General features: G+C 31.9%; 2 protein-coding genes across 7 annotated transcripts in view; one reads left to right on the plus strand and one right to left on the minus strand.

Moving 5' to 3' along the window:
- spg (dedicator of cytokinesis spg) overlaps positions 1–27,418 on the plus strand; it is a 38,550-nt gene that overhangs the window by 10,279 nt on the left and 853 nt on the right. Inside the window, exons 5-17 of one of the 2 annotated variants that reach the window (XM_015328710.2) lie at positions 20,884–20,968; positions 21,086–21,538; positions 21,640–21,939; positions 22,010–22,214; positions 22,295–22,477; positions 22,599–24,324; positions 24,427–24,444; positions 24,523–24,685; positions 25,002–25,439; positions 25,520–25,661; positions 25,750–26,425; positions 26,592–26,953; positions 27,025–27,368. In XM_015328710.2, coding sequence (XP_015184196.1) covers positions 20,884–20,968; positions 21,086–21,538; positions 21,640–21,939; positions 22,010–22,214; positions 22,295–22,477; positions 22,599–24,324; positions 24,427–24,444; positions 24,523–24,685; positions 25,002–25,439; positions 25,520–25,661; positions 25,750–26,425; positions 26,592–26,953; positions 27,025–27,368 — 5,095 coding nt within the window. The remainder of the gene's footprint in view (positions 1–20,883; positions 20,969–21,085; positions 21,539–21,639; positions 21,940–22,009; positions 22,215–22,294; positions 22,478–22,598; positions 24,325–24,426; positions 24,445–24,522; positions 24,686–25,001; positions 25,440–25,519; positions 25,662–25,749; positions 26,426–26,591; positions 26,954–27,024; positions 27,369–27,418) is intronic. The other variant, XM_015328711.2, reaches the window with a different exon arrangement.
- On the minus strand, positions 64–19,130 carry Inx3 (innexin 3). Of its 5 annotated transcripts, XM_015328712.2 has the most exons (7): positions 18,900–19,129; positions 17,255–18,796; positions 16,827–17,038; positions 4,442–4,630; positions 3,621–4,048; positions 3,138–3,533; positions 64–2,974 (listed from the first exon to the last, which is right to left on the minus strand). In XM_015328712.2, the coding sequence occupies exons 4-7, from the start codon at positions 4,602–4,604 to the stop codon at positions 2,768–2,770; spliced, it is 1,194 nt and encodes a 397-aa protein (XP_015184198.1). In that variant the 5' UTR covers positions 4,605–4,630; positions 16,827–17,038; positions 17,255–18,796; positions 18,900–19,129; the 3' UTR covers positions 64–2,767. The 5 variants fall into 5 exon arrangements, with proteins under 5 accessions (XP_015184198.1, XP_015184201.1, XP_015184200.1 ...); XM_015328715.2 differs by having other exon boundaries at positions 16,827–16,868; positions 17,255–19,130; XM_015328714.2 differs by having other exon boundaries at positions 16,827–16,871; positions 17,255–19,130.

Genomic DNA, 27,418 nt, shown 5'->3' on the forward strand with positions numbered 1-27,418 from the left:
CAATTCCCAAAACTCATTAATACAATTTCGTGAAATTTATCTTTTGAAGATATGATAAGCATGTATAATATATCATCGTGTATTTGAAAATTATTTCAAGTTATCTTTATGATCATTTTACACATTCTTATAGAATACAATTATTACGTTTATGTTTATTAATTGAAACATAAAAAATATTGAATAATTAGTTTATCTCGTGTAAGAACCATAGGGATACTACACATAGAGGAGGCGAGCCAGCATAAAACCTATTGGCGAAAATAAAAGAGATAGAACATGGGAGGTTGATGTTGTCTCTCTCTCTAACTTGCGAGTCTTTTGTTCTTTCTTGCGTTATATATATATATATATATATATATATATATATATATATATATATATATATGTGTACAGCATAAGTTAGAGAGAGACAACATCAACTTTTCGTTTCTTGCTATAGTTTCTGCAGTGACATTTCCACTTACACAACCGCTTATGGTTCGCCTACTCTATCTTTAATATCTCTATGGTAAGAACACGTAAAACGAACATATAAAAAAATATATATATGTTGGTATTATTCATTTATTATTTTTTTTATTATAGTTCGTATAAAAAAAAAAGAAAAAAAAACAGAAACTTGGACGAATTACATAAAATAGAATTCTTAAAGAATTCTAATCTTAATTCGGAATTATTCTTATCATCTGTTTTACTAATTGAACATTACAGTCGTGTATAATATTTCATTATTTAACTTAATATTATATATCATATACTTTAACGCATTTTATAAAGATCATATTTTTATATATTCTATATAAAAAAGGCACATATATAGTTTTTAAACAATAGTTCGCAATTATTATCGTCACCTCGTTGTTCTCTCTTATAAATCTACCGTGGGAATTAAAAATTTCTATAATACGTACATGTATATGAGAAGTTTATTTTTAAAATGGCATAAATAATTTTAAATTCATGTAAATGTATTTTGATAATGATCAAGAAATTTGTCAATTTTTAGAAAAATTAAACAAATCTGATGATATTCGAGATAAAAAATTCAAGTAAATTCATTAGCAAAAATTGGCAAAAATATTCAAAATAGAAATATAAAATTATTTTTTTAGCCATTATTTAAATAAACAACTGTATATTATAATTATAATAAACTTGGTAGTAGTATTCTTATAAGGCAGCTTCGGTATGAATATTTTCATTATTGACTTTACTTACGAGTTATTCGAGCATTGTTCAAACAATTTAATTAGTAAAAAGAATTAATTATTACTATTATTATTATATAAAGAAAAAAACAATTCTCTTATTTTCTATCTTTCAAAATGATGTTCAACGTTCCACCTTGTTATTGGATTTCAGATAAAAAAAAAAGTAATTTCCAACTCGTAAAACGTGTAAAACTCTTATTGCTACGCGCCCACAAAGTTTTCATTATTTATTTATTTATTTTTTGTTTATCTTGCTAATAGTCATTGCACCAATTACGCATTAATCGATTATTTGCTAGTTACATACACAGTTGTATATATATATATATTTATATTTATTTAAAAAATAAAAATTTGTGAAGGAATGTGTGTAAGGAATAGAGAGAAAAAAAGAATGAACAAAAATAGGATTCTATAATCTATCAACGTTAATTACTGTTCATTTAACTTACAAAATAATAATAATAATAAAAAAAAAAATAAAATAAAATAAAAAATCTTAAAGATTCGGCTCTCCCTTTTTTGTTATTATTTTTACTCGCTAACTAATTTTTAATCTTACGTCAAACTAAAAAAAAAAAAAAAGAAAATTCGTTCATAGTTTATTTTATACGTTTTGCAAACGTACGAGGAAATTTTTTTCACGGTAAGAGCTAATTAAATTCTTACGGAATCGAAATGAACGTCTCTCATGAATGAGAGAACAGAAATAACGAGTGTTAAACTACTTTCTTCGATTAATATTTTTTTCTTCTTCTTCTTCTTTCCCTTCATTAATTAGCAATTGTACAATACTACCCTTAGTTTAATTTTTTTTATTATTTTATTTTATTTTTTATTACTCGATATAAGAAAATATATTCGCATATTTCTAAATTTATTAAATTCGATGATTTAAAAAAAAAGAAGAAAATGATTAAATTTTTCATTTTCTTATAATTAGAATCTAAAGAAAATGTTAAAAAGAAAAAGAAGGAATTAAACATGATCAAGAGAAATATCTTTAAACGTTTGTATCAAACGTTTCAAATTGTTTCTAATTCATAACACTATCGAATACAAAAAAAAAGAAAAGAAAAAATACTGTGGTCCCTTAAATTCGATAGAACAAAAATGGAATGTGAAAATGGATTCGTTGGCTTAGAAATTCCTAATTCGTAGTTCGTCTAAATACAAATCTAGTCTTGGCTTCGTCGTGCTTCGATCGATAATAATAATGATGATGATAATTATGATGATAATGATGATTACAATGTTTGAAAAACAAAAAAAATCAATGATACAAAAAAATATATTTGTCCTCTGACAAAAGAAAAAAAAAAGGATCAAAAGGAAAAAGAAATTGATAAGAAAAAAACTATGCATCAAAGAGAGAAAAAAAATAAAACAGAAAAAAGACAATCGTTGAAGGCACCGACGGTAATTATCACAATAATAAAAATTAGAAATAGAAGTTGGATAGGAAATAGTATAAAGAGGATGATTGTGGAAGGAAGGAAATACAAACTGAGGGATTGGGGATGATGATAAGGGTTGTTAGTATCAAATTTTTCTTATATCTCTGTATCCTTTGAGAATTTTTCGATTTCTGGATAAATCGGTGACATCTCTAACGTGCTCGGTGCTGATGGAACTGACGTTGGTGACGCGCTACTTCCTGAACCAAGGTGCAACCGATGGCAGAGTTCCTTCAATATGTCGGTAAACAACATCGAGTTTATGTTCTGACCTAGCAGATGTATCAATAGGAAGTCACCGACCTACAAAAAAACATATATATTAGTGTTTATAATCATATATTATATTAGTGTTTTCAAAAATCATATACTTCAATATATAAATACAGGTAACCCCCGAAAAACAAGATTTTTTAGTTCTTCTAGGGTTATTTGTAAATAAAAAACATAAGAATTATAAACCAACTTGAGTTTTTCTGACGAGTAAACTGACGTCCGATGGAGTACCGAATTTAAATCGTTTCCTTAAAATGGTTTCACGTGTGCTAGGTAAAAGAACGATCGCCATACTGTAAAGAACAGCTAATCCTGATAATACAGCAACTACAATGAACCAGAACCACAGGAAGATGTAGATTTTTTCATTGAGAATATTCAAGGCTAACACGCATAAAGCATCAAGCTTTTGTATAGTTCCGGAAGCACCAAATTTATGGAATGTACATTTGGTTACTCTTGGAAATCTTTCGACCATAGGATCGGAACGATGTTCTTGATTCATATTACTGAATGATATAACTTCAGTGCCGTATGTTAAAAATGCACCACCTAGGAACGTATCGATGAAGAACATGTTGCCAATCTACAAACAATAAATCATAACGATTTAATTTCATGATTTCCTCCCTTTTTATGTTGTTCTTTTTTTAATTGAACAATTTATGCTTACCACGTTAATGAAGTTAAGTAATTCACAGAAGAAATAACCGGTAGCATAACTGTTGTGCAAATGCAAAGTATCTATGATATATTCAACCAATTTGTTTACTCTGATCTCACGTTCCTGCTTGCTTTCAACTATGGCACCCCTCATACCATCGGATATCATTCTGACCTTGCCTTCCTCCCACTGTTTCCACATCCAGTGCGGCACGTAAAAGAGAATACCTTGGAAGAATAACATGAAGGGTACCCATTGATAATACGAATGATAGATTTTCTCTTCGTTGTAATCTCCACCGAGTCCGGGATGAGCTACTTGAGTGCCAACTTGTTTCATGTTATTTGTCGGCAATGTAAATGTGTATGTTATCCAGCAATATGTATTTATCACGTGATTTGGTACCGCATTATCCGATATACAATTTATTGGATCACCTAAAACAATCAGAAGTTTATTTTTTTTTCTTTGTGAATAATAATTTATCTTCAATGTGAGATACATTAATAGAATGGAATTATGTTCAATAAAAATAAGCACACGTCCTCGGACACATGATACCCCATTACACTCGACAAATGAAGAAGACTTCTTTCATACTAATCACGTGTTATTATCAAGAATGTAGTACGAGAACGAAGCAGTTGCAGACGTTTGACATTTCAAAACTTGTCTCTCGTTAAGTTTCTATTTTTAAACTTAGCAAAGGATAACGAATCAAATACAAGATCATGCACACGTATTTTGACTTTATTATTGTTAAATTGTTTCTATGAGTTTTAGAAAGAATAAAATCTTATTTTAATTTATTAAGATTAATTATGACGTACCTATCAAATTATTGGCAGTGACAATGATGCAACTAGCGAATAAAATTGCAGCAGTGATTCTATAATGAATTCGGAATATTATGTTATCGATGACAGCTTTGTCGATGAGATATCTCATCTTCAAGAACCCGGCTACAGCCGAGACCAATCCGAACACCACCATTTTGCTTCTTTTATTTTATCCTTGGTCTGAAAAAGAATAAGAAAATATTTATATATTATTTGAACAAATTTTTAAATTAAAATCACATCGATTATTATTTAAAATTTGATATTTCAAAAAGTTCGATGAGTCTACGAAGAAATTAGTCAATGATCAATGAGCTACGCGAAGAAATTAGTTAATGATCGAGGAGTCGGGCAGTTTTAAAACAATTTCAATGAGTCTACGAAGAAATTCGTCAATGATCGAGGACTTTTGCATTTTTAAAAAAGTTTAGTGAGTCTACGAAGAAATTCGTCAATGATCAATGAGCATTGACTGAACTTTTCGTAGACTCGTGCATTGACGAATTTTTCCATAGCTCATTGATTCTCGAAAATTGCAAAATTTTTTTTCATACATTCGTGCATTGACTGAACTTTTCGTAGACTATTGCATTGATTAAATTTTTGTTATTACACTCGTGCATTGATTGAATTTTTCGTAGACTCGTAAAATTAATAAAAATTTTTTTTGTACATTCGTGCATTGATTGAACTTTTCGTAGATTCGTGCATTGATTAAATTTTTGTTATTACACTAGTTCATTGATTGAATTTTTCGTAGACTAGTGCATTGATTGTCCACTCATAAGACTTTTAAAAAACAACGAAGAAATATTTATAAAAATAAAAATTAATTAATTGAACAAAGTTTTCAAGGTCTAAAATGATTTAATCGAAAGTATAGCGACGTTAACCTTCCGTGAACCGGAAATGGCAGATGCAACGGGGGATCGATATAGAAGACTGCGTGGACAAGTACATACACACACACACACACACACACTCATACACACATACATACACGTTTGTAAAAAAGAGAAAGAGAGAGAGAGAGAGAGAGAGAGAGAGAGAGAGAGAGAGTGGGCTCTTCAACTCGCAAATTGTTCTCATCGGCGAAACAAAAGGAGACGAGGAACACGATAGAGAATGGGCTTCGTTCCATTCTACAAATTTCTGTCGTACGTAGGACGAACTCGAATAAAAGAAAAAAAAAAATAAAAAAGAAAAGAAAAGAAAAGAAAAGAAAAGAAAAGAAAAATGGCCGCTTATACCAGGGTGCACACATATGACGATGATTATGTCTATGTATTCGTACACGTGTACGTTCGTGAGAAAAAAGCTTTTTGCTACGTAATAAAGAAGAAAAGATTTTTAACGAGAAGAAACCCCTTTTTAATTTTTTTTTATTCTGCCATCAAAAAGGTAAAAAGGTGTTACAAATTTTTCGAAAGTGAAATTTCACAGCATGTTTTTTATTCTACAATGGAAGGAAAGAGGAATCATTGCAGTAATTTAAGAAAGTTTCGCGATATTGATCCTGACACTGAGTCATGCATAATCACTATATATAAATACTACTTCTGAGAATCTTACGTTGATAATCTCAACGGGACAATGAATCAAAAGAATGCAGAAATGTAAGAGAGAATGAACAAATTCCTGCAGTCAATGTCATTCGTTCACTTTCCAACGTGGTTGGATATTTTTTAAAATGGGGGAAGAAAATATTTCAATCACTTATTAAAAAAAAAAAAAAAAAAAAAAACAAAAAAAAAAATGAAAGCTTTCTACAAAATGCAATTATTTTTTAATTAAATTTAGAAAATTATCCTAATCCTATTTTAAATTGAATAATTATTTATAACGATCAATATTTATGCTATAAATATATAATTTATATACTTAAATTAAAATATTAATAATTAATTAATAATAAAATATTATTATACAATATTTAAGGTTAATAAATAAAGTTGAGAATAGAATTTTTCGTTGGTTTCATTTTGAGATGAAATTGAACTAACGGTTCACAACAGACGGTCTCGAAACATCAAAAGAGAATCTAAGAGAGAAAAATATAGAGAAAGAGAGAAAGAGAGAGAGAAGCTAGTGGCCGAGTTATACGTCGTTAGAATTTTATTACTTAATCAATTGAAAACAGGCGGTACGCGTGCCACTGCTATGGGGTCAATCTCCAAGTTCTTCTTTCAAAGAGATGTATTGCATGTGTATTTTTTTTTTCTTTCTCTCTTTCTCTTATTTTCTTTTTTTTTTTTTTTTATTTCAAAGATAAAACATTCAGTTTTAAAGAAGCTTAAGAATTTCACACGAGTAACCTGATTTTTAGATTTTTATATTTGTTTTCCATTATCTTAGCACTTTAACACACCTTTTTCATGAAAATGATTTGTTTCATGAAAATAATTTGTTTCAATGAAAAATTCTCTTTGATATTTCTTTCATTTTTAGTAGAATCTTTTTAACTGGAAAAAGAATAAAAATCTGTCTGTTTGTCTGTCTGTCTGTCTGTCTGTCTGTCTGTTTATCTGTCAGGCAAAATACACCAAGTATGTTAACAACAACACGACTTCCAATTTGTTCCGCGTGATGTACGAGCATTTCCTCCTGACAATGGCTGTCATTCACTATAATTTATTTATTTTTTTTTTTTATGGTTTGTTTTCTCGTGACACGTTTAAAATACATACTTGATTTCAACAATAAAATATATATGTATAAAGGATATATAATCTTGAAATATACAAAAATATGATTAGGAATCTCATCCAATTGGGATTCCCAACTCTTTTTCATTTAAACCTAAAATATTAAACTTTAAATATATATATAATAAATTAGCACACACTAAAATATGAAATTAAAATACATAATTGATTTTAACAGCAATAAAATATATACATATACATTATGTGCAATGTTAAAATATTCTATAAAAATATGATTAGGAATCCTCATCCAATTAGAATTCTCAACCCTTAAATTAAAATCTCCTAAAATATTAAACCTTAAATATAATAATTTAGCACACACAAACGTATGAAATTTCCAACCATCCACGGGGATTCACTGTTGCAGCTGCTAACAACTTATGGCAAAGGATAATTTCAGCTGATCCCATGGTTTCTACTTTATAAGTGCAATGCAAGTAAAAAAAGCAAGCAAGCAAGCAAGCAAGCAAGCAGGCTATGCAACATTTTGTCATCAAGTTAGTTTGATATTTCTTTTTGTTTTTTTTTTATAGAATATTATTCTACCGAGAGTATCGTTTCAACTTCTTTCGATTATTCGTTGCATCGAATTTCGATAAGTTCTCTGTAAAATAGTACGGATTGGCAGATTGAATTGTCTCCAGTTATTTCAAAAAAAAAAAAAAACTATTCTAAATACATCTATCTTCTCTATGTTTCCTTTTTTTTTATAAACCTTCCTTTAAAAAAAATAAAAGGAAAAAAAAATTGTCGATAACGTTGACACGTACAAACTTTTTTTTATCTTCGTTCCAGAAAAAATTTGTTTCGTATATTCAATGAAAAGAAAAAATATTACATATATATAATAATATAATATAAATATATATATTATATATTCAGAGACAAAAATCAGTACACATGAAAGTTTGATGATGAATATCTTTTGAACGCTTAATTTAATCGCCAAAACATAAGACACCATTTTTATAGAGTAGTTAATTTCCTACAAAAATTTGTATTGTGCACTTTTTAATAGACATTTATTGTCGAGTTATAAAATTCATAAACAAAAATGAAATTTGTCTAAAAATCATCAAATTTAAATTTTCAATATCATTTAAATTTTATGGATGGTTTATGGAAAAAATATAAGATACCTTTTTTGTAGAGCATTAAATTTCCTACAAAATTCGTGTAGAACATTTTTCTGTACAATCAATAAATAATGAGGTATGAATTATAATCTATTGGACTGAAAAAAAAATAAAAAACTGCGATGCGGAGGATCTTCCTATTAAAATTAAGAGCTCGTATTTGGTGAGAATTGTTTTAAAGTGTCTAGCAACCCATTTTTCCGTGGCACTTGAAAAAAAAAAATAAGTCATTTTTTTGAACCACCCTAATATATATATATATATTAATTAATATAATATAAATATAATATTAATATAATATAAAATTATATTAATATAAATATAATAAAAAATATTACATATATATTAACATTAGATTTACGAATTGAGCCAATTTGACTCATTGAACATTTGATTATTATATATTTATAAAATTTAAATACTATTTTTTAAAAACTTATATTGGTTTTTAGTTACGTAATGAAATATACGTAAATATTAGTTCCATTCCTTTACTTAACTCTTCATTCAAACAATGTTATTAAATTATTAAAAAATAATGAACAAAACATCCGTTAATCTAGTGTTAAATAGAGTTATATATATATGAATAATAATTCTAAATAAATTCCAAATAAATTCGAAATAAATTCGAAATAAATTCGAAATAATTAAAAAATAAAATAAAATTATAATAAAAGAAAAATGAAATGAAAAAGAAGTATATTATGTTTTCTACAATGCGTTTTAGTTGTTTGAATTGGTTAGTCTCTCGTTTTGCGACTCCTCCTATATGATTCCCCGAAAGGTTGCTGGTTAACGAACAGACGAGTTAAACCAGTTGGTCTTGTCTCTAGAGAGTCCAAGAGGAAAGAGACGAGGAAAGAGAGGAAAGTGGAGATATACCAAGAGAGGACACTAACTATACATATGAGAATGACGAAGAGATGAGGGAGGCTGCTCGTACACACACATACATACACATTCTAACTCTTTACTCTTTGTCCTCCTTCCATATTTCTCATTTTACATATTGTCTTCTTCAAACACTTTCTATCTTTTTACTTCTAACTTTGAAAGAACTATTAAATTATTTAAAAAAGAGAAATATAAATATATTGTAAATAATTTACACACATTTATATAACTGGTCCACAAATATAATATAATATAATATAATATAAAATAAAATAAAATATAATTTATTTTCTATAATTTTATGAAGAAAATAAGAGAAAGATAGAAAGTGCAATTTTCCAAGCCAATATCCAATAATAAAAGACTATCCAATAATAATCATTAGAAGTATATAACGTTCTATATAAAACGTACGATTTCGTCTAGGGATATTAAATTCGGAGTTTCGATACATAGGAAGATCGATAGATGAAGAGAGATGGAGGAAGAAGAGGAAAAAGAGATTAAATGTTAACTCCTGCAAAACCATGACGAGATCGTGGTTTTCGATGTCTATGCTTTTCTTCTCTTAGAATCGATCGTACGAATTAAATCGAATCAAATTACGGATGCTGAAAACTGGTTTTGCGATTCTAACTCTTGATTCTTATTCTCGAATTATTCCTGATAGTATTATTTATTCTCTAAAGATCAAAATAATACGATTCAACTTGAAATTAAAGTTTCATTTTTATATGTTCATTCAATATTATTCAGATTTTTTTATAAAATCATTAATATGCTTGTTATAAAATGTTGATTTAATATAATTTTAAACTATTTAATAAATTATAACAATATATAAACTAATAATACAGGAAAAAATATAAAAAGTAAAGTTAGTTATGTCTGAAAAATCTGAAAAAAAAAACTTGAAAAGAAATTGAATTGTAATAGAGCACCATCTACTGAAAATTTACAGTAACTAAAGATCTAGATATAACCTCTAAATAAAAAATCCTTAAATTAATTAAATTGCAATTATACTCGTACACGTTTGAATTTACAATTAACAAGTTACAAAATGTAGGAATAACATTAATTAACGTTAAATGATGGCAGGACTAACGAATTAGTTTTGCGGTCGAGTAAACGTGCTGATTTATACAAGAGGCTTTTACTTAAACAAACCGACGATATTAAAGCTTCCTAATGTGTACAAAGGGAAAAGGGAGAATAACCATGTTAACTCATACATTCTATGGGTTTCACCAAACTACCCATAATCGCTAGGTGCAACTCACACCGTCGTGCAATATAACTCTAATGAGAAATTCTATCGCAAATATGATAACTGGTTACATCATTTTTCTTCAACATGAAAACAGTATTAAAAATAATTTAAAACATACGTTGATTTTTTTTTTTTAATTATGTTATTTTCACTTGAAACAAAATTTGAATACGTCGTTAGTTTCATGGACGTCACGTTGAAAATAAAAGATTCGAGTTCATTGGTTGAGATGCTAATGAAATGGCACGAGGATTTACAGTTACTTTTTACATACACACAAATACATCTAACATACCACTACGTGAAATGTTGAACGTTGGTACCGAGTAAAATCTTAATTCCTTTTACAACGATTACGATTCTCGGAATTTTTATTTAAAAATACATTTTCTTCGAATAGAAAATAATCAAAAATTATTGTAATTAAAATAAAACAAGTTTGCTAAAATAATTCAACGAGTTCTAGAAAAAAAAAAACTTAATCAATAGATGGTTTCGTTTCGTATATCTTTGGAAACTATCGTAAAATTCAATTAAAAATTTGTTTATAATATCTGTACACACTTATTCGAGATGTAGTTTGAAAGTGTTATACTTTCGTAGAATGAGAAAGACAAATATTACCATTTAAACTTTACTGAAGTTCTTCTCCTATTAGAAATATCAATAAACTGCAAGAACTTTTAGAAGAAAAATAATGAAAATGAAATTGTAACATATTACTAACATTCGATGTTATGTTATATCTCTGTAATATTAAAATAATGATTTAATTACATTTAATATTATTCTTCAAATGTTTCAATCAATACAAATGTCAAATGAAACGTACAAACAAAACAACGAAAACGGGATAGTAGAAATAAATAAAATCTGATTGATTAATTTATTCATTTACAAAGTACCGTTAGTGTTGTATTTGCAAACTAGCACACGAGCCACAAATTGTGTTATGTGTTCTCCAAGTGAATAACACGTGTTAATGAAGTAACGTTATTAATGTCATGCGAGCAGGTTGTTATTGATTAGTATGATTACTCACGTGCTCCTATTTGTATTAATTACAATTTCAAAGCATATTCGAAAAACCTGTTAGATTTATTCTACACTTTTTAATTAATTCACTGCATGTATGTATAATTATTTTACGATAAATATGTTGTTATTCCTACAGTGGTTGGATGTTTAACTGATTGTCAATATTAATAGTAGTATCACGAGTATTATTCTTACAAAAAATTTGTCCTCTCACATATACGAAGAGGACTGATTTGTAAACAGTATAACATTTGACCACGTGATCTTTCTTCATATACCCCGTCTGTCTGTACATATGTGTGTGTGTGTGTGTGTGGAATACGCGATACTCGAAGTTTTGTTTATATTTACTGTCAAGTATGGAAAAGAATTTTATTGTTAGACAAGAAAGATAAAAACAAGTAACAAATCGATTTTACGAGCGTGTGTATTTTTATTTTGAATTAAATGAAAAATCTTAGTACCGAAAAGTAAAAATCATTTGCAATAATAATTTACAATACTCGAATGATTCTTGCATAAGACAAAGTAGTGGTTTTTTTTTTTTTATAATTATTCTCGGTATCGTTGACTACACGTCTCTTTCGAAATATCCTGTCACCTTTTATAGCCATTTTATTCTTTTTTTTCCTTTCTTTTTATCTTTGCACATGAATAATTCGAGTTTAGAGGTCGGATAAAGAAGAATATCAAAAGTTACACGAATAATTTGCCGATTTCGCGAATATTTTTATAAACTTACGTATAAAAAGAAGAAGAAAATCTTTGATATGTTTGATAAAAATAGTAATTTAAATAATCGATAAAATCAATTGAAATTGAAATGATTCAAAGAAAATATACAGAAGCAAGACTGTAATCATGAACGAGGATATAATTAATGTGGTAAGAACGTTATACGAAGTTATGCAAAGTTCAACGTTCACGGATAAAAGAGATGAATATAAATGAATCGTTTTAAAAAGTCTTCTCACACACAGTTTTCTTCTTCTTCTTCTACTGATAATTAATTATATAACCGAGATATATTTTATCCGTATATACTTATTATTATTATTATTTCGAGTTATTATTAAAACACAAGCTACGATTACTTTTCTCCAATTATCTATCTGGAACGGTTGAGAAGAAATAAAATTGGAATGTGAGACGGTACAGAAAATGAGAAGAAGAAGAAGAAAAGGAAAAAAAGATGAAATTAAACACGGAATGAAATGAAATAATTAAATTCTGACAATCCTCGACAATAATAAAGATTCCGGAAAGTAAAAAAAAAAAAAAAATGGAATTTACATTCGTATCCTCTTTTAGGTTTTGCGAATCACGTTGGGTTGGTTTCCTTCCTACCCTTCTTCTTCTTCTTCTTCCTGTCCGCCTACGAATGATTCTCGGCTCGTTTTTTTTTTGCTACGAAACGAGCGCAAACTTGAAAAATAAAGTAAAGAAAGAAGAAAAAAAAAAGTACTGAGGGTATAAAATGAAAAGAGAAGGAAAAGTACGAGCGAGTCGTGACGAGCGTACCGTGTTTTACAATACGTTTTAAAATACGTGACCGTGAATGTCCCCCCCTTCATTCCCTTCTCCTTTCCTTTACCGTGAGAAGAATAATTTTCTATTTTTTTTTTTTTTTTTTTTTTATATCGATATTAAAAAGTCCAACGCACGTTTGTTTCCTTTTATCGTTTTACTTTTGAAAAATGAGATTGAATTTTCTAATAAATTGTTCTATCTACGATACCAAACAAAAATATTAACAATTATTTATTGTAATTAGCAATTAATAGAAATATTTGCTATAGCAAATTTGGTAAGAGGTTAAGTTCGACCGATCGGCCATCTTGTCGGGAACATGGCGACGGTCTTTATACGAGATATATAATAATGTAACATATACTTTCTATTATATACAATATTTGTATTGACGTGCAATATATGTGTATACTAAAAAATGATTGAGAAAACCAACATAGAAAACATGGTTGAACATTATTCTCTATCTACTTCCGGAATCCCTGGCGAGGGTGTTTGCTGCTCACGCCTACGATGCAAGTATCATTTTAATGGTGTAAAAAAATCACTTCTCCGGGCGATAACCACGATTATATAAGACGTGTATATTATATATCCATACACACACACACACACATTTTGTCTATCTATGAGTTTTGTAGATGCTAGTCTTCCCTATAAAACACTCACGTAGCTTCTATTAAGGTCAACTGGTTCTCCTTTTACTTCCAACCAAGATGAAATCTTCTCAATTGTTTATCTTATTTTATTTATTATTTATTTTTATTTGTTACTAAACTAATTATCATTTATAATGTAATATTCAAAGTTTCTAATAATATTAATTTATAAAGTTAATTAAAAAAATAAAATTGCATAAGTTAAATTAAGATTGTTTACTTTCTCACGTTCCACAAACGTTTCAAGTTGGATTTGATTTCCCTTTAGGTATTTCGCATCAGGTATTGATTTATCAAAAGAGAATTGTTAATTCGTGAAATACAGTGAGACCCAAAGGGAACATTGAACGCCTACTTTTAGTAATTCAACGCGTGGTATGCAACTATGGGCATCGAGATATCGAATATCGCGTCAATAAAAATCTACTCTTGAGATACCAACAGCGAGCTTTCCCATCGTCCCTTTGTTCTCCTGTATTTCGCATTCTCTATAAGCAAACTCTTATAGTTTTATGACGAAGAATCGATGGTGGTGTTTTTATTTCAATGCAAACGATCAGAATTTCTCAAGCATTTGTAGTAACGGGTGTTCGTAAAACGTACAATCAAAAACTATTACAACGAAATAATGATAATAATATTAAAAAATAAAATAAAATAAAATAAAAAAAAGGAAGAAGATGATAGAAAGTATCACGTTTTAATTGTAAACACGAGTAAATATACAGACGACGTTGTAAAACACGTTTGTAATCGTTATCCGTCGTAGAATTGTCGATAAAAATGAACATAATCTGTTTCAAACGTTAGAACGTAATGTAAACACTGTGTATAATTGCGCTTATGCTATTAACTTTAATGGTTACTATATGAGATAGAAATTATGACTGAGAGAAATGGAGGAGGATATATTTCTCTCTCGTTGGTAGGACTCCTTGTAAAACGATGACTTCTTGAACGAGGTTAAGAGTTTTCTCTCTCATTCTCTTTCTCTTTTTTCTTTCTCGTTGGTTGGTTGGTTGGTTGGTTGGTTGGTTGCTTGCAGGCAGGCAAGCTAGCAAGCAAGCTAGCAAGCGAGGTCAAAGAACTTCAATGACGAGTTTCAAAGCTCCGAACTTGTGTCGCATGAAGAAACTACCGTTAATGCTCACGTCCATTCGTTACTATTTGAATACCAAAGATCATCTCGATAATAATTTCCAATTTATTTCTACGTGTCTAATGCAACTCATAAATCATCCTTTGTTTTACTACAATTTCTCTTACGACGATTCTTCATTTTTTTTTCATTACGTAATTTCATCTTAATTTTCAAGGTAACTCAATCATTTTATCATTTCATTCATTTTCATATTATGACTTTTATCATCTTATATAAATATTTCTTCTTTTTCTTTAGATAAAAAAGTTCATCGATTTTTATTGAAAAAAAAAAAAAAAAAAATAATAAGGTAAAGAAAGTAAAAGATACTTTCTCCCATGGGATACATGAAAATACCACACTCCGTAGGTTTTACGGTTTATCAGGGGGGAAAAAAAGGAAAGAGTCTAACTGGTGAGATAAAGAAAGATAAAATGTGAAAAAAAAATAAAGGGAGAGGACAAGTTTACTCCGCAGTAGTAGTAGTAACCTTTAGGGATCTAGTCGTAACATTTTTCTTGTCCTTTTTACCTACATTTTTATCTACCTTTATGGAAAATTTCGGTTTCTCTTTTACCAGGAAAATTGTACAATTAAAAAATCATTTAATTGTAATTACTAATATTACAACATTGAGTGTCGAAAGTGATATGATGGGAAAATTGAAACGATACTATGATTCATTTTTATTTTCCATTTGTTTCTTTTTGTCAATTAGTAAAATTATGGTTTAACGATAAGGGCGTATAAAGAGACGTTTTAAACATCGACTATTACGATTTAACGAGCTTGAGAATTTAGTGCTTCACTTTAAAATGCTACCTTCTTCTTCTTCTTCTTCGTCCTTCTTCGATGCTCGATTAGATTGAATTAGCCTGAAGGCATGAGTAGAATCCAAGAAACGATCGTTAGAACTCAATCAACGATAAGATTACTTTCATTTTATAATCTAACTTTAATCAAGTATTTTTTCTTTATATAAATCTGTACAAAATTTCTATTATTTCTATTATAATTCATTTCAAATGAAACATCTTTTGTACAATTATAATTAAATGAATTTCAAGTGTAATATCACACAAGTAGCACATGTAATATCATAAAAATATACAATTACATCTACACCACATATGCATGTAACATTCTTGAGATAAAAATGATATGACGAATCATTTTGAAATTAGCATGAATAATATCAACGTTAAGAGAAGAAAGAATCGTTAAATCTGATACAACGTCTAATGTTATTTTATTATCTTTTTTTCTATGAATGCATAAACATATTTCACTAACAAAACAACAAGAAATAAATTAAGGAACGATAAGATTAAAAACAATTAGGGTTCTTATCGTAAATTAGTTTCTTTCTCTTTCTACCATTAGATGTCCTTGAATGGACCCGAATAAAACGATTACAACTAACGATTATCGTTTGAACTAGTGAAAAACTTAGTTCTTATTACGGATAAAACTAAAACGAATGTAATAACACTTTATATAATAACGTGTAGGTGAAAGTTTGTTAGAGTTCAATTACAACGAGATATCTTTAAAAACTTTAGAAAAATCGATTAGGTTAACGATAGTATCTAAAATTCGATTAGCTAATTCAAAGTAAAAGAAAGAGAGAGACAGAGATAAAATGAATTTTACAATGAAAAAAAAAAACTTGTTCAATTAATGACTAAATTTTCGAAAGAAAATACCTTAATCTCTGATCAGTTTGCAAGTCACACCTTGGTTTTATCCAAGAAGAAAAGAAAATTCAAAGGAAAAGGTTCATCTCCCTTTTTTCCCTTTCCTTTTTCTTTTCTTTCTTCGTACGACCTTTTGAAAGGAGAGAATCGAGGGACGTTCTCTTATTGGCCTTTTCCTGCTACTTTTCTCTCTCTCTCTCTCTCTCTCTCTCTCTCTCTCTCTTTCTCTCTTTTTGTCTGTCTATCTATCTCTCTATATGTTTCTTTCTACCTAACTTGATCTCTTGTAAAACTCACCGGACGAATGAATATAACAGCTTCTCTCTTTTTCTCTTCTTTCTTCTTTTCGTTCGTGAAAAAGAAGATTTATATATATTTTTTTTTGGTTATACTTTTAGTTCCGATGTGTGCACCCACCGAATATTTCACACCTCTTTTTTTTTTTTTTTTATATAAAATTCACCTCCCGATATTGAACGTTTATCTCTCGTTAAGCTTCATCATGTACTCTAAGTACACGCATGAATGATAAAGAGAGAACAAGATATTCAACATGCAAAATGTAATAAAGAAACACAAAGAGAGAGAAAGAGGAAGAGAACTATCAAACTAGATTTAAATTATAACGAAAATTATTAACGAGTTCTTTTTTTTTTATTTATTTATATAATATCTGTCTGTCTGTCTCTATCTCTTTCTCTCTTTCTTTCTTTTAACAATAATACCGAAATGTTGTCCCGTGGTCCTCGAATGAAAAGAACAAAAGAAAAATTAGATAATTGTTAGAGAAGTTGGCGTGGTACAAGATGAATGAATGAGAACACGTCTGCCGCGAACGGGGCCCGAAGAGCGACTGACCGCGCCGAAGGGTTTGCTCGGGCCCCACCACCCGCCATCTTGTCGGTGCGCCCCCACGCGTTCGAGGGACGAACATTAATCCCCAATCCCAGGTGCGTACATTAGCCCCTCTCTTTACTTATTATGTCTATTTGTTTTTATTATTAATATAATTATTCCTATAATAATATTATAATAAACAAATATGGTGTATTTTCTAATGCTCGAATTTTTTTTTCTACAACGTGTACCAATAAATAATTTCTTTATTTTTCCCCCATATGAAAAATAATAAACGTAGTTCCAATTATTGATGCAAATAAAATTTAAAGATTATCGGATTATTCTTGTAGAAAAAAAAAAAATAAAGCATAGAATGTAACGATGAATTAACAAAAGTTCTCGCATTACCACGAATTTTCGATTGAAGAAGCTTAACTCTTTATATGAGTTTGCTTTAGGATTCTCGACTTGTATTGTATCGTATGACCATGCGGAAAGACCGCAGCCATGGCAGCAGCAGACATCCTAGCAGTATATATAGGAAGAGAAAAAGAGATGGCACAGCAACTCCTTCTCTCTTTCTACGGTTCGTTTGCTCGTTGGCCAAGGTTTTCAGCTCGGTGAATACACGGTGGTATCCATGCCGAGAACCTGTTCCCCCCGTAAGAGGGCTCGCTTTGACTCTTTAAAGGCTACGTTCCGATATTATTTCTCTTTCTATTATTTTTCCTTACGTTTGCCTTTTTAACGTGAGACCAAGAATCGTCAGATTTTTTTCTAATGGTCCTAACAAATCTATTACGCCATTATAAGATAATCTTCTAGACGTTTGAATTAATATTCAAGGTTACAGAACAAAAAGAAATGATCCTGAAACTTGTGGTTTCCGTTTGGGGTTACATTTTTGAAGTATATTACATTGATATAATTAGATTATCATGTTTTTCATTTTGTTTATTTCTTTCTTCATATTTATCATGCTTCCTCGTTATGATACTGACCTCGAATTCAACGGCCAACATTTATTATCTCCATCGATTTAATTATTATTATTTGTAATTAGCGTGACCTGCGGCTCCGCCTCGCGTGCAGTGCCCTGTTCTCTCTCTCTCTCTCTCTCTCTCTCTCAATCTTTCCCTTTCTCTTCCTTTCGTTTCTTCGTCGAAGTAACGCTGTTGTACTACGCAGGATATTCTCTCCTCGTCTGCGTAACACCGCGTCGAGAGATCCACCGTTCACCCACAACTTTTTCCTTTCTTTTTTACGCCAACGTGTAGAGTAGTAGTAGCACGGTATAGCAACGGAGAAACCCCCCCCAGGGCCGTAACAAGTCCGAGCTCGTCATAAAAGTGTGCAAGAAAGGCCGCAAGAACTCCTTCGTTCGCGTGACGTGTTGTTTCCTTTTCCTCCTCCTCCTCTTCTTCAACCTAAAACGAAATGGCCTATCATTTATTTTATCTAAGACGTTTTACAAGCTTCTACTACTTTTAATAGACATATCATTTTTTTATTTATACTTATATTTCGTACGATGTATTCAAACAAATTGTAGGGTCCCACAATTGCATTATAGTCTAGTACCCGCCTTCGCAAACTTGACTCCTTAAAAGGAATGATCCGGGTCGAGTTGTGGTATACTTCACGTAGACTTCTCGATGAATTTCGAAACTTCTTCTTGAAAGCAATTCTTCGAAAAATATAATGACGCATATATGTCTTATATAGGGTGACTTGAAATAACAAATACACATAGCCCAAATTAACCTGCAATGGATTAATGATATACTATATAATAATGATAATTGATTAAAAATATACACGAATGATCTTTTATGATATAAAAAATAAATATATACCGCATCATTCCCACAGATATTCTATGAAATATTATTGAGAGAGAAAAAGGTATATATACTTTATGCAAGAGAATAGAATGTTAATAATAGCAGCGGGAGTACTGGCGTTTACAGACTGCAAATGGAAGAAGAAAAAAAATTGAAAGGTTCGCGAGAGTAATCGCGCTTAATCGTTCGCGATTTGGTCTAATTGAGATCGTGGGGGCTTTGAGATTTGGCCCTGACATCTATTACCACTACCTTTTACTCTAACATGAGCATGTGATTGCAACGGTTATGGATGCAGTTGGACGAGTACATACTATAACATAAATGTATGCATCTAGGTATTATTATTGTATAAACGTAACATAATTTTCCATACCTTTTTTTGGGATCACATAGTGTAACGTGCACACATACACCTTTTTATTCTTCTTTTCAAATTCATACTATTTTTTTCAACAGGTATACGTATTAGTAGTTGCTTTATCTATATCGTAGATCAAGATGTTTTAAGCCGTACCACCATTGCAAATCGATTCGGAAATAGAAAAGGAAATTGAATCACCAGACAATTTCCTATGCTATCGGACGGACATGGAACTTCAGTTGATTTCAAGAATCCCTTCTATTACACCTCTAATACTAACGAGTTAAACAATTGAATATTACTTTAATTATAATATTTAAAAATAAATGAAGTATGCATTAATTTGAAAGTAAAAGTACTTCATACTAGATATTATGATAAAACGCGAAAGAGAAAATGGTAGTAAGTGTTGAAAGTAATTTTGCAAGCAGCAGGTACACATGGGGTCCTCTCCTTTCTTGAATATATCCAATATCTTTGGAACGGGCCATAGGTCCCAACAACGTTGTACACGTTCCCTGAACCTGTCTCCATGCATCGAAGTCTGCTTGCTCACCTGCATTCCATCAAGCTTGCCCTGGAGGGGAATCTTTCGGGACCCTCAGGGTCGTATTACTTACTGCGTAGATACCTTTAATCCAATCTTTCTACATTATTACGTTAACACCCATATTGAACGGAGTATAATACAGATATTATACAATATATATAAACGTATACTTGCATATATGCATACATGCATATTAATTTTACGATATCACAGTCTCTCATATTTCGAATTTATTTTTATAAATCGAAGATTAACAGTTTGCAAAAATTCCAATAATTTTGATCATAAGAATGTATTCTATTCAATTCAAAATGATCTTTGCTTTGTAATCCAAATCGCATTAGAATGGTAGACGTTGACAAAACGTCAGGAATGTTTGCGTTCAGTCTAACAGACGACTAAAATATGTGACTCGAATAGCAATTATTTAAAGCGCATACTTGCATTACAAAAAGGTCACATGAGAAGGCCACCCTAATAAGACGGACCTGAATGGTCCATAGTGTTCTCGAACACGTCAGTCTTTATGGCATGCGGTCGACCCAGGTCAAAGGAAGTGGATGGCTTTCGATTCTTTCAAAAATATATACCTGAAATATGATGCAACTTATGACGTACAATCTCTCGTGCGTTTATTCTATAATTTTAATGATATACCTTATCATAGTCCAATAAACACCTGGGCAAATATATATTCTATTTATTTATCATTAATTTCAGTTGATCAGATGGGATTGTTTTTTCTGTACGTTCCAGAAAACTTGGCTTGGACTTGGTACCACGTCAAGGTGCACACATGGTGGACCCAGATACTATGTCTGTCGTTGATCTCTACCATGTGGTAATTATTTGCAATGAACGAATGCATGTGTTCTTAATTAAAGTTACGCGATGACAATTTCAACTGAAATTGTTTGTCTTTTACTATACTAATAAAAGATGTAATATTTTTTCGCAGCATCTACAAAGCGCGGAAAATTCGCAAGGTGCATCAACGAGGGGTACATTGAAACGCAAAGAACACAAAAAAGTATTGACGCATCATCTCTATTTCTGCATGCGAGATTTTGGTCATTCGGTAGGGGAGGACACCGAGATTTATTTTTCCCTTTACGATGCTAAAAGAGGACAATACTTGAGCGAACGTTTTTTGGTCAAAATATCGAAAGAAGGTTTCTCGAATTACGTTGAAAAATTACACAACAATTGTACGATCTTCACGGATCTTGGTAACGCCGATTTGAGCCGTGATCTTTACCTGGTTGCACACGTCATGCGATGCGGTAGAATGTTGTATTCTGACTCCGGTAAAAACAAGGCAGGAAGTGCCGTTTACAGGAGACCTCATGGGGTCGCGGTACTTTCTTTAGCCGATACCACTCATACGGAGGAACTAGAATTACCCTTTAAGGTAAACCATAACTCCCATAGCTCGTTAATCCTTTCACGAATCTACGGTGGATCCTTAACAGCAATCACAAGTTTTCTATACTTGTTTTTATTATAATCCAGGTATACCAAGGCGAAGAGAAAGAATTTCATCAATTGCACGAACAAATTATTCGTAATAATAAATGTACTCCGCTTCCTGGCCAACCAAATTATGGAATAATAGTATCCCTTCGAATATTACATGGTGAATTGTCTCAGGTGCGAGAAGAAAATCCATTATTGTTCAAGAACATTTGTCTTACGAAGAAGCTAGGTTTCTCCGACGTTATAATGCCAGGTGACGTTAGAAACGATTTGTATTTGAAACTCGAACGTGGTGAATTCGAACGTGGTGGAAAATCAACTGGAAAAAATATCGAGGTAAGAATGATCACAGTGTTATTTTATGTATTCGTCGTTTACAAATAAATTTTTGAATTTTTATCTTTAGGTGACTATCTTAGTCTTGGATGCCGAAGGCCAACCATTGGAGGGATGTTTGTTTGGTGCAGCTGGAACCGAGGGTAGTTCAGAATATCAAAGTTTAGTCATTTATCATCACAATAGTCCATCCTGGGCAGAAACTGTGAGATTAGCCATACCCATTGACAAGTTTTATGGGAGTCACGTACGCTTTGAATTTCGTCATTGTTCCAGTAAGTATTCTTTTTTTTTTTGAGATCCTTAATATCTTATCCAAGTATTAGATTCGATCTACTTTAACTTGTTATTGCAGCTCGAGAGAAAAACGATAAGAAACTTTTTGCGTTCGCTTTTGTACGTTTAATGGAACCCGGCGGTGCTACGCTTCAAGATGGCACTCACGAGCTGTACATCTACAAGTGCGAAGAACGAGCTAAATTAGATTCACTTAGCTACCTATCTTTACCCAGCTGTGCTCGAGAACCAAGCGCTACAGGTGAATTTAAGATTTATACGTGCCTTGAGAAACTGCAAACCCTCTTCTTCTATGCTCTCAAAATTGACGCACGCGCGCTAAAAAAAATCTGCTGTATACTTAAAATATCTACATTTTTCAGGTGCCCCATCCTTCACAAGATCACCTAAAGAAGCTGTATTCATTCATACTCTTCTCTGCAGTACGAAACTAACTCAGAATGTTGATTTGTTGAGTCTCCTTCAATGGAAAGCTCATCCTGAACATATTTCCGAAGCATTAGGACGAGTTCTTAGATTGGATGGCGAGGAATTAGTTAAGTTTCTTCAAGATATATTGGATGCACTGTTTGCGATGTTTCATACCGAGGATGGCAATTCAACGGCACATTCAGGATTGGTCTTTCAAGTACTAGTCTCGATCTTCAGTTTACTCGAGGATTCCAAATTCGAACATTTCAAACCAGTTATGGATGCTTATATTTCTGGACACTTTGCAGCAGCTTTAGTTTACAAAGGTCTCTTAAGTAGCGTACAACACTGTGCTGATTGGGTAACAGCAGCTGAAAAACAGGAACCGATAATGAAATGTTTCAAATCTCTCGAATATATTTTTAAATTTATCATACAAAGTCGATTGCTATTTGCACGTGCCACGGCTGGCCAATTCGAGGATAGTTTTAAAAGAGATCTATACTGTGTTTTTTCCGCATTAAGCAAGATGTTGAGTATATCATACGAAATGGTTTTACAATCACAAATAGCTTTGCTATTATCGATCGCAGCTGTCTTTGAACAATTGGTAGCCGTATTACCTGTTCTCGATGTTGCCAAATTAACGTGTACAATGTTGGACTCGGTACCACGAGAACCACAGTTACAATTGATACAAGCTAAATTATTGGCCATCAAAAATCTAACAACGTCTAGCTTGTTTCGGGAAGATGACGAAAGTAGAAATCTTTTGTTGGTAACTATCTGCAGACATCTCAGAATTCACTTGGCCAGACGAGAAGAACTTCGTACTTGCACGGATATACTCGGAGAAATATTGAGTTTTCTTCACAAGAGAGGCAGAGACGCAAACAAGGTTAACAATTGTATTCATCACGACGTAGAAACCTTATGTCTATCGATTTTAGACGTATTGGTACAAACTATACTCATAGTTATCAATGCAAACGGTCCAGTACTTGGTTGCTTAGTTGCCTGTTTGATAGGCTTACTTCAACTTCTGGATGAGTATCATTATTCACGTTTGTGGGAGGAACTGTCGCGTGGTTCAGAACGAAAACCATTAAAAGATTTTCTCGTGAGAGTCTTTTTAGTTTTACGCGATCTCGTTAAGCAAGAAGTATTTCCACCCGATTGGTTGGTCATCAGGATGCAAGCAAACAACGTCATATTGAAATCTTTGCAAGAGCTTGCTCAACCATTAGCCTTTCGGTTTCTTCACAGCAGTTTTGATTCGCAACTTTGGTCAACGTATTTCAATTTGGCCGTAGCTTATCTCACGCAACCGTCGCTACAACTGGAACAATTTTCCGAAGTTAAACGAGAGAAGATTGTTGAGAAATATGGCGACATGAGAGTTCTCATGGGCTTTCAAATATTATCCATGTGGTCAAATTTGGGTGATCGTAAACTCGAATTTATTCCTGGAATGGTTGGACCATTCCTCGAGGTCACTCTCGTTCCAGAAAGTGAACTGAGAAAGGCAACTTTACATATCTTTTTTGACATGATGGAGTGTGAACAACGTGCACGCGGTAGCTTTAAATCTGTCGAGTCAGAACTTATAGATAAATTGGATATACTTATCAGTGAGAATAAAGGTGACGACGAATACAGACAATTGTTCAATACCATGTAAGTTTCAAACCTTATATATTATCTTTTATTTAATTTAAATGAAAATCTATTCATTGCTTGATAATCACGCGTTGCAATTATACTTTCATGCTGCTTTAGGGAACATCTTAGCGCTGTGTAAGTGGTGCCCAATGCACAACGACATTTTTATTTTATTTAACATGATTATTTTATCTTCTCGATGAATTGTTGCAGATTGTTGGACAGAGTTCAATCGGAGGATCCAGCTTGGAAGGACAGTGGTACTGCATTCATCACGTCGATCACTCGTTTGTTAGAAAGACTTTTGGATTATCGTAGCGTTATTCAAGGTGATGAAAATCGTGACAAACGTATGTCATGTACCGTGAATTTATTGGTGAGTTTATCTCAACGATATGACGTGTATAAATATGCAATGTTTGTGAGCAATGAAATTGTTATGATGATATTTAAAGTGTTAATCGTATTAGATACCGTTAGCACAGATATCTCTGTAAAAACTGCCACGTGTTGTATGTTAACGAAGCTTGCACATGGCCAGATTTAAATTAATATTTAGCACTTATCTATCGCGTTTGAACGGAAAAGTTTATCGTTTCGTCCAAAGAGCAGTATTTCTACGACTTTCGAACATTCTGGTCATGTTTTAAAAAAAAATATACGTAATGGGTATATTATCGTTCTTCTTGCAGAACTTTTACAAAAATGAATTCAATCGTAAGGAGATGTATCTACGTTACATTTACAAGTTACACGATCTACATCTAGCTGCTGAGAATTACACGGAAGCTGGATTCACGATGAAATTGTATGCCGATCAATTAGGATGGGGTTCGAACGTTTTACCATCTGATCATGAACATCCTCAACAACCTGAATGGCAGAGAAAAGAAATTCTTTATTACAAAATCATTCATTATTTGGATCGTGGTAAATGTTGGGAGAAGGGTATACCTCTTTGCAAGGAATTGGCTATCTTATACGAAACGAGATTGTACGATTATGCGAAATTAAGTCACGTGTTGAAACTACAAGCTAAATTCTTGGATAATATCTTGACTCAACTAAGGCCTGAACCAGAATACTTCAGAGTTGGATTCTACGGTTTAAGCTTTCCACTTTTCGTTAGGGTAAGTGTCTAAACAAATTCTATTAGAAATAAATAAAATGTGAATTGAATTAAAAACTAATATTTGTATTCACTTATCAGAACAAGCTGTTCATTTATCGTGGTTTGGAATACGAGAGAATAGTGACGTTCACTCAAAGACTGCAAACTGAATTCCCAAGCGCACAAATATTAACGAATAATTCGCCACCCGATGAATGTATTCTATCATCCGAGGGTCAATGTACGATTTCTCAAATTTTCTTCATACATTTGTACAGAGATAATTTAAATATTGAATGTAATTTAAAACTAATCGATATTATTTGTAGACATACAAATATGTAATGTCAAACCGATACCAGAAGAAGGCAGTTTGGCATGTAGCGGTGCAGAAATTCCAGAACGCGTGGTAGCATTTTATATGGTGAATGACGTAAGAAGATTTACGTTTGATCGGCCAATACATCGAGGCCCTGTTGATCGTGAAAATGAATTTAAATCAATGTGGATCGAGAGAACAACTTTGACTACCGAAGCAAAGTTGCCAGGTATTTTGAGATGGTTCGAAGTGATTGAAAAAAAAACGGAGATCTTGGCGCCGGTTCAGTTCGCCTGCGATACGATGCAATCCGTTGAAAGGGAATTGAGAAGACACATAGCTCAATATACGGCTGAACCACACAGAAACATCAGTCCCTTCAGTATGAGGCTACAAGGCATACTCGATGCAACCGTTATGGGTGGAATAGTGAAATATCAAGAAGCATTCTTGACTCCTGAATTTGCTAGGCAAAATCCTGATATGGTACCGCACGTGAATCGACTGAAAAATTTAATACTCGATCAAATAAATGTCCTAGAATCGGGAATGGTTTTGCATGGTCAATTAGCACCGCCCGGTGTTCAACCATTACACAAAAGACTGTTCGAAAGATTTATTCAATTGAAGCAAGGTCTCGGTCCACTTGCCAGACAGCGAACGATTCATCAGGATAGCATAGTCAAGTAATCGAACGTTACATATCCTCTCACCTACTTTTTGTAAATAAAATACACGAAGTTCCATATCATAAAGAAGATATTTCACTGATAAATCCTCATTCTTATTCATTGACGATTTTTCTTTTCCTTTTTATTTTCTATATGTTACATTAGATTGTTGACTTTTCAGTTCACCATTGCCACCTTTACCTATCAGTGAGAAACAACGGCCAGCAACTTTGGAAAACGTAGGTTCGAGAATGTCTCATGCTGAGAGCGATGGTTTGCCAGAAGACGAAAGATTTTATTCTAGAGTCGATGGTGCACCACCACCTATTCCACAAAGAGAAGTAAGACCAAGATCTGTGGGTTATGGGACAACTCCACCTAGACCAACTCATCAAAGAACACTAAGTAAACCATTAAGCCCGAAATTACCATTAAGGCATTCTTTGCCAACTCCAACTGACGGGGTAGATCAAAGCGGTCTGAGAAGTTCTTGGAGCGAGCCTGGTCCAGAATCAGCACCACCATTGCCACCTAGAGGTTGCAGTAAGTTCCCTTCCTCAAAACGAAAACAAATCTGTTAAATAAAATAATAAATTCGAGTTCACATATTTCAGCTCCTGATAAAAGAGACAACAATACTAACACTGTTATACCTCCTGCACCACCAAAACGATTGGCATACAAACGTAATACAGAATGGAGTACAGACGATGATTCAGAAACACAAAATGAACCGGTCGATCTTCGAGACAGCGGGATCTCAACAACTAGTTTATTAGACTTCCAGTCTCACTTAACTAATCTAAATAATCTCAGTTACGAGGATTCTGAACCACGCACAAGGTGTAACGATATAATGAACATTTCACCACCGTCTATGATCAATTCTCTCAATATTTCTACTTGTAGTTTCCCTAGTGGTACATTCCAGAATTCAAATTCTCTTTCTGCTCAGGAGGTAAAATAAAAAATACAAAAATTTGTTATACGATTGAGATCACATTAACA

Source organism: Polistes dominula, unplaced genomic scaffold (assembly GCF_049000335.1).
Source record: "Polistes dominula isolate Pdom_NZ unplaced genomic scaffold, Pdom_raw_medaka contig_32, whole genome shotgun sequence".
Lineage (NCBI taxonomy): Eukaryota > Metazoa > Arthropoda > Insecta > Hymenoptera > Vespidae > Polistes > Polistes dominula.

Excerpts from the sequence above, each read along its gene's own strand:
- Inx3 (XM_015328716.2), bottom strand. The coding sequence starts at position 4,604 with ATGGTGGTGTTCGGATTGGTCTCGGCTGTAGCCGGGTTCTTGAAGATG. Across the intron at positions 4,049-4,441 it reads CACTGCCAATAATTTGATAG|GTGATCCAATAAATTGTATA; the intron begins GTACGTCATAAT and ends TGATTGTTTTAG. Across the intron at positions 2,975-3,137 it reads TACTCGTCAGAAAAACTCAA|GTCGGTGACTTCCTATTGAT; the intron begins GTTGGTTTATAA and ends GTTTTTTTGTAG.